At 32.8% G+C, this 8,670-nt stretch overlaps 1 protein-coding gene across 1 annotated transcript; it reads left to right on the top strand.

Moving 5' to 3' along the window:
* Positions 1–4,565: 4,565 nt before the first annotated feature.
* On the top strand, positions 4,566–4,859 carry KRTAP22-2 (keratin associated protein 22-2). The gene has a single exon (XM_003927676.3). It carries the CDS (start codon positions 4,590–4,592, stop codon positions 4,725–4,727), a length of 138 nt encoding a protein of 45 aa, XP_003927725.1. The 5' UTR covers positions 4,566–4,589; the 3' UTR covers positions 4,728–4,859.
* Positions 4,860–8,670: the final 3,811 nt, after the last annotated feature.

Below are 8,670 nucleotides of genomic sequence, written 5' to 3' on the forward strand. Positions count from 1 at the left end.
TTTGAAGCATGGTAAATGAGGACAGTGGTAGGAAGTGATGTCAGGGAGGTAGGATAGAATTTTGAAAAACATTTCTTTCTAAATGCAATGGGAATTCTACAAAAGATATGTTCCAGGAAAAGGCTGTGATGTGATTTTCATTGTGCCATAAGACTGAGATAGCAGAAGAGAAAACATTTGGTGCCAGGAGAGATCATAAGCTCTGTCTTAGTGATGTTAGATTTCATATATAAAAGGACAAATATAAAGAACATACAAGGTGAAGAACATAATTTTGAGATTGAGGTCAAGTTGCGAAGAAGAAATTACTGAAAAGGTGAGGTTGGAGACAAACAAGATCGTACAGTGCAACAGATACAGAATTTGTCAGTAAGGAAGAGAGGGTTCCACTGACCTGAATATTGTTTCAGAGCTTCAGCAAAATGAAGACAGAGAAACAAACCATATTTGGATCAGGCAAGAAAGTATTATAAATATATTCCAAATGGAGTGGTGGGTCAGAAATTCAAAAGATTGAGAGAAAAGGGGATAAGAAAGTGGAAGCAGTAATCTTAGAAATGTATTTTTGAAATTTCCTGTGAAGAGGAAAAGTGAATTAAGAAAGTACCCTGGGGAACCAAGGGGGTTTTCTTAGGAAAAGATTAATTTGTTTAATTTGGTTTCATTGGATATAATGAAGCATTCATGATATTTCAGAGCACCAAGGAAGCAAATATATGTATTTATGGGAATGTCATAGTATATAAATAGACAGAACACAGAGGATTTTTGGGGCAGTGAAACTATTCTGTATAATACTACTGTGGTGAATGCATGTCATACATTTGTCAAAACCCACAAAATATACAACACCAAGGATGAACCCTAATATAAACTATGAACTTTGAGTGATGATGATGTGTCATCGTAAGTTCATTTGTTGTAACAAATGTACCACTGTGGTGCAGAATGTGGATAATGGGAGAGATTTGGTGTTGGGAAGGACTGGAGTAAGTATATGGGAATTGCCTGTATTTTCTGGTCAATTTGCTGTGAACTGAAAATTGTTCTAAAAAGTAAAGTTCATTAATTAAGAAAATAACAATACTATAGCATATAAAGTACTCATTGTCCCATTATAAAAATAAATATCAGCTCTTCATAAGAGATAAATAGTTCCTGAAATAAATTCAAAGAGAATTGGGCTCATACATTTTCATATTGGGGATATTGACTTATATGGTAGATAGTATCTTTTACAGTCATTTTAACCTGTTACAAATCTACCTGCTGAATAATTATTTTGTTAGTTAACTAATGTAAGTTCAGTTTTATATCTTTTAGGTCTATCAATTTATAAAATGTATAGGCTTTAAGCCTATATATAACTGTTAAATGATTTCAACTAATACTGGTTAATAATAATCCTAAGTTGAATGAGAACTGATTGATGAAGTGTAAAGTATGAGATTTGAGGCAACTAATATTTTCTGTAGGGAAAAATTTAATGTGATATCATTGAGATTTCCCAACAGTTATAATCTCAGTTGTGTAGGGACTGATATAATATGTAACCAAAATAATGAGTCTAGTTTACAGAAGTAGAGTTGCCACTAAAAATAAATATACAGTATTAAAATGCATTTGAATGGTAAATGGGTTTGAGCTGATTACTGGTAGAAAAAACTTTATTGTATTGAGACTGTTTTGACTAATTTGAATTACTTATTAAGGCAGATTAATTGATGGATTATAATGATCTTGTGTCCTGAATTCTAAAGGAAGGTTAATTGAAGTATAAGTCGTTTCCTTTCTTGCACCCTCTTCACTGTTGCATAAGTTAATCCCACGATTTTGACTCTGCTTGGAATTTATATGAAGAGAAATGTATTAACAGTCTTTGAACACAGAACATCATTGAAGTATCAACATCCTGATCATTATATAATCACATTTCCTTCATGCATCCTGTACAAAATAAAATCTAAGTGTTTTGAGATAATAACAAATTCTCTTGACTTTGTTGGGTCTCAGAATACCCTGGATTGTCATAGCAAAATGGATGAAGCCATAAATATTTCAATAGTTATTCAAGACAGTATCGTGTGCCTGATTAAAAATAGATTACTTACTTAACATTGCATATCTTTACAAAGGAACATACCTTTGTCTAATACATTGGTAAAATCAAATAGCTAAAGAAAATAACTCAGTCATAATATTAGCTGATCATTGTGTATCTCAAAACGTCAAGTAATCTCTCATTGATTTGTGCAGAATTACAAAAAAACAAAACAAAACAAAATCATGATAGGTCTATACACATTGAGGATTTTTATGGATTCTGGTTGAAATGACCCTTTTATAGTCATATAACATCCTTCTTTATTGCTGGTATTTTTCAGTGTCCTGAGTATAATTTGTCTGATATTAAGACAGCCATTCCCACTTTCTTTTCATTATTGTTTGCATAGTGTAGCTTTCTCTATCTTTTAAGAAAAACTAATATTTTTATTAGTTCTCCATGTTTTACTTTTATATTTGAGGCGATTTCTTATAAATAATATACAGATGGGTCCAATTTTATGCAATTTGGCAATCTGTGCCTTTTGATTGTACGTTTAGACTATTTGCATGCTATGTAATTACTGCGATGGTCAAAATTAGGTTTAACATTTTATTATTTGCTTCCATCTTTTGTTCCTCTTTTTTTCACTTTACTGACTTACTTTGTGTTTGAATAGTTTCAGTATTATGTTTTAATTTATCTGGAGATTTTTTTAGGTTGCACCAGATAAATTAAACCTAATATTTGAGGTTAATCTAGAGATTATAATATATGTAACTAATCTTTTACAATATTTTCAGAGTTAATATTTTACTACTTTAGTGAAGAGATTAGTCTTACAAATTTACAAGTCCTTTACCTCCTTTTGTTACACTTGTCAGGCATATATTACAGCAACATAGCTTCAAACCCCTCATTTAACACTATATCTTTATAATTTCCGCAGATAGATGAATTTTAAAGGGCTTAAAAGAAAATAAGTATATTTTATAGTCAACTCATTACAATTTTCTATTGCTTTTTCTTTATTCATGAAGTTTCTAGTTTCTCTTTAGTATCATTTTTCTGACACACTTTCTTTAGCAATTTTTTTTTCTTAGAAAGGTCACCTGGACTCCTTTATCTGAGAATGATTTTATTTGGCTTTTGTTACTGAAGGACATTATTGTTGAATATAAATTATTGGATTCTTTTCTCTCAGTACTTCATTTATATCTCCCACTGTCTTTTGGACTCTATTGTTCCTCAAGATAAATGTCCCATAATTTATTTTCTTCTGTAAATAATGTATAATTTTTATCTAACTTTCAATATTTTTTTGTTATCAGAAGCTTGAATATGTTACATCTGGACACAATTTCATTTGATTTTATTCTGATTGGAATTTATAGACTCTTGACTCTGTAAATGTATGCCTTTTATCAAATTTATAATATTTTAAAACATTATTTCTTCAAATATGATTTCTGTACAAATCTGGTTTTTCTCCATTTGAGATTTCAATGCCATGAATGTTAAAACTTTTAATATGTTTTACATATTCCTGAGACTCTATTTATATTTTAAAATGTCAAGACAAACAAAAATGTAGAATCAAATCAATTGGCTTTAAACTTAAAAACATAATGGATGTTAGAAAAGATTTTACCTTTATAAAAAAAAAAAAAAAAAAAAAAAAAAAAAAAAAAAAAAAACTTGTTTAAAGCATGTAAAAGTTAGATGGAGGCAAGATTGATTTAAATTTCTTTACTTCTTGTTCCAAAAATGTTTACTCTTCCTGTTTAAATATGCTCCAAATAAAAATTTAAAAAAGTGGTGAATCATGTGTCAGCATTCACATCTTCTAAAAGACTTTAGAAAATGAAGTTTTTGGCATCTTAGTACTTGAAATATATAGTTTAGACACTGCTTAACTAAACAGACAAATACTACCTTTTTAAATTCTAGCAACAACCCCCCATAACACATATCATCACTGCCTTTCCAGAGCAGAGAATTGAGGGTTACAAGGTTGTTATTTTCTTGTTATTCCAAATCAAGGATGTCATGAGGTAGAATTTTTTTTTTCTCCATAAATATCTTTCGGTAGAATCATTTTTGTAAAGTATGAAAATATAAAAAAAGTATGTTAAAATAAGATATCACCACAATAGGAAAATTGTTTCTTTTAATTTAATGAGGGAAAAAATGGTAAATACTGAGTTTTAAATGAAAATAAAACCAATTTGCTGTTCCTGATTAAACAAGTTTATTAAGAAACATAAAAAAGACTTCTTCAATTAAAAAAGACAGGATCTGTGACTGCGTCATCCCAAGGGAGGGACGCATAGGAGTTCACAGGACAAATTTCATATTCTCCCGTTTTTCATGAGTTATATTCAGGAAAAGGTTCACATAGCAGATCCAGAGGGCATCAGATTCTAATGTAGATTGTGATTTGTTTCACATATAAGTCAGTTGTATAAAATAATTTGCACAAATCAGGAGAGTCAAATTTCAGAAGCCACTATCTGCCTCAATTGAACTTCCCAATCCTGACACCATGTGCTACTACCACAACCCTTATGGTAGCCTGGGCTATGGCTGCAGCTACAGCTCTGAATATGGTGACTATAGATATGCCTGCAACTCTCCATGCTCCTATGGAAGGTTCCTATTGGCTCCTACAAAGAAATTCTGATTGGCGATCACTTTGAGTCATTTTCTTGTGATGCACTAATTGCATCAACAGGGTTATTTATAGATTCATGATTATCTCTCCAATTTCAACCAAATGTAATTATTGATGATCACAGGACATAGTTGCATTGGATTGGCGCAATTTCCCACCAGTTAGTGGAAAAATCCTTGATATTTTGTTATTTTTATATGGTTTGTTTATATCTATTATAATATTAACAATTTCCATGCAGGAAAACTTATAAATCTGCATTTTAATAAATATCATTTTCACAATATGTATTGCTTATCATATATATTCATTTCTCTTTATCATTTGTGTATTTGTATATTGTGTGTGAAAGACAGAAAGAGAGAAAGGGAGAAATAGAAAGAGAGAGAGTGAAATTACTATGTGTGGCTATTTTAGTTAGTGATGTGACAAAACAGGCAAGGCATGACTAATGTTTTTCCAACAATGTTTGTATAAAAGTATTTTCAAGTGCCGTTTCAAGAATACTGTTCTCTACATTGATCTAATGCAAGTTTCATTTTAGAAAAATTCAATGTTTGACCTAGGTAATTGGCAAAACCAGTAGCACTATTACCCACCCAACTATTTTCTACTGCAATTTTCTCTCTCCTTACGTCTGCATTTAGACATGTGCTTCTGTACTGATATAATTCCAGCCCTGCCTTGGGTACTCTGACCTCTTTTCACTCACTCTTATAGATAACAATCCTCTATATGCAGCTGGTTGGTATGCTTGAAAATCCTGTGTTTCCACAGCAAAGATTACCTCATTTAGAGGTCTAAGTGACTCTTTTGAGTTTTTCTAACTCTTATCATCTTCTGGCAGAATTTCTGTTGCTATTTTTGAAAGTGGTGACTTGGATAGAATAACATCTTGCAAACCCCATTTCTGGCCCAAATGCATTCTGGTAATATGGGCTTAATTCTGGTAGTTGACTTTCTGTGAAGCTCCCTGTGATAATTTCTCATCTTTAATCCACTTATTAAATATTATTATTAGTCATTAATTATGACAAAGCAATGAGAATAAAATATAAACAAATAATAGTACCTATTCATTCATTCACTACTCTTAAATGTAAGAATGACCAATGATCAACCTAGGGGTCACACTTTGTAGATCAATATAAGACTAGCCATTATCTCCTCCACCCCCAAGTGCAGGCTTTCTGAAAGCAAGCAGAAGTAAAAACAGTGTATTGCTATCTATTTCTTCCTTCCTGGAGTGAAAAAGTCAATCCATTAGCAGTTCCAACCACACTTGCCCAACAAGTGACTGGGCAGAGAAGTTGGTGATCATTCCTCTGGTAAAAAATGAAAATAAGAGTTGGACAGGTGCAGTGGCTCAAGCCTGTAATCCCAGCACTTTGGGAGGCCAAAGAGGGCAGATCAAGTGATCAGAAAATTGAGGCCATCCTGGTCAACTTGGTGAAACCTGATCGCTACTAAAAAACACAAAAAGTTAGCTGGGTGTGGTGATGCGTGCCTGTTGTCCCAGCTACTCCAGATGCCAAGGCAGGAGAATCACTTGAACCCGGGAGGCGGAGGTTGCAGTGAGCTGAGATCTCGCCATTGTCCTCCAGCCTGGGCGAGAGAGCAAGACTCTGTCTCCAAACAAACAAAAAATAAAAATAAGAGGGAAATGATTCCATTTTTACCGAGATATAGGTTGGGCCTCTGCTCATTATTTGCATAAATTATCCCATTTAATTGATTAGCAAACTTAAATGTTGAATATTTTAATTTCTACTGCAGTCATGCTAAATTCAATCCACTTTTAGAAAGTTAAAACTGAAAGATTCTTGGTGAAATTGTGCAGGATTGAAAATTTGTGTTTAGTCCTGTACACAATTCTGATTCTTGATACCAGTTAGTTCTCTAGAATGATGGAGGCCGTTATATTTTGTGTAGCATTTCATAATTATTAACTTATTGTGCAAATGGGCACCAATGTATTCATTTCAGCAGTTTGAAACACCGGATTTAAATTCAAAAAAATTATGTATCAAAAACGAACCAACATGCATATTGGTACAAAATATACACATCATATGTTGTTACTTATGTAGAGTTATGGAGAGTTTTAAAAAAGGAATGAACTAATCAGTAATAAAAGTGAGAATAGCAGTATCTCTGGGTGGGAGGATATTGAATAAGAAAGGGCACAATGGAATCTTCTGGGTGGAGGAAATGTTTTGTATTTTGGTCCAGTTAATGGTCTTATGGGTGTATACATATAAAAATTCACAAAGTGGCATATGTAATATAGTGCACTTTACTATATACATATTAGAAATGAATTAAAAATCGAAAAAGTGAAATGAAATGAGAGATATAAAACTATGCCACTGTCATAGGACAGAAAATTAAATTAATTAATAAAGATATTCCAAGGGAAAAAAAGATGGACATTTTGGTAAATAATGTTGTAAGAATGCTCTAGCATTTTGAGAAAGTGCATATATGTTTATGTGTGTGTATATATGCTGCTTTGTGTGTGTGTAAAAATATATATTTTTCTTTCAGTAACAACCATGATTTTCAGGGGCAATAAATATCTAAAAATAAGAAGATAAATTTTAACAATGCTAAAAGTCTAGGAGTGACCTGCCTACTGAAAATGTAAAATCCAATCACTAGGTTATTGATTGACTTTATTTTATGAAAAATATTAACTCTTTCCTCCATGGCAATAGTCAATTACATGGGACTAAAAGAAAGCTCTGGACTATAAAAAGTTAATTATTATATATCAGCTATCTTTAAAAGGGGAACGACACACACTGGGGCCTTTTGGAGGGTGGAAGGTGGGAGGAGAAAGAGGACCAGGAAAAATAACTAATGAGTGCTAAGCGTAATACCTGGGTGGATCAAAAAGACCATGGCTGGGGATCAAGATCTTGAACCTGGTGCTCCATCCATGGGAGCTAAAAGCCGTTGCATCCCCTTCAAACCACTCTGCGAACTGCAGCCTGGAGCCAACTGCATCTGTGGCAAGAACGCTGTCAAGTACCATACCTTATTTGGTTGTGGCTACTGAGGGATGAAAGAATCCCCCCCTCTTTAACTCCCTTCACTTTTTAAAACATTGATATTATTGATACAATAATCTGTACTACAAACCCCTGTGACACAAATTTACCTATGTAACAAACCTGCATTTGTACCCCCCGAACACAAAATAAAAGTTAAAAAAGATAATCTCTATAATACATACAATTTACAAAATGGAAAGATACAAATAACCAACAATTATATGCAAAGGTTTTTATTCTATCTAGTAGTAATATATACTGATATTGAATCACAGTATAATTTTTTTCTACTGATTAAAAATTAAAATTAATATAGAAAAGTACAGATAGAGGAAAATGAGTGTTTTATTGTATTTTAGGATATAGAATTTTATGAACACATGGAGCCAACTCTCATTTTTTTCTTTTTATAGAAAGTGATTTACTTAGAGAGAGAAAAAGGAGAAGGAGAGAGAAACAGTTAACTCACACCAAGTGAGGAAAAAAAAAGCGGTTCTTACACTGAATGAGAAAGATTCCCAGAGGGGGAAATCAGACAAGGAAAGCTCCTCTCACACTGAGTGAGAGAATCCAGAAAGATGGGATCCAGGAGAGGAAAGACAGCTTCCACAATGAGTGGAAGGGAATTGAGAAAGAGAGATGGAGTTTAGGAGAGGAAAAGCAGCTTCCACGAGAGAGTGTTCGTGGAAGGGGACCCAAACATGGAGTCCACCAACTTTCAATAATTATAGCTATTTTATTTATTGTTTGTTTATTTATTTATTTAGAAACAGGATCTCACTCTGTTGCACAGGCTGAGTGCAGTGGTGTAGTCATAACTCACCACAACATGTAACTTTTAGTCTCCAGAGATCCTCCTGCCTCTGACTCCTGAGTAGCTGCAATTATAGGCACAA

The sequence above is a fragment of the Saimiri boliviensis genome, chromosome 18 (assembly GCF_048565385.1).
Source record: "Saimiri boliviensis isolate mSaiBol1 chromosome 18, mSaiBol1.pri, whole genome shotgun sequence".
NCBI lineage: Eukaryota > Metazoa > Chordata > Mammalia > Primates > Cebidae > Saimiri > Saimiri boliviensis.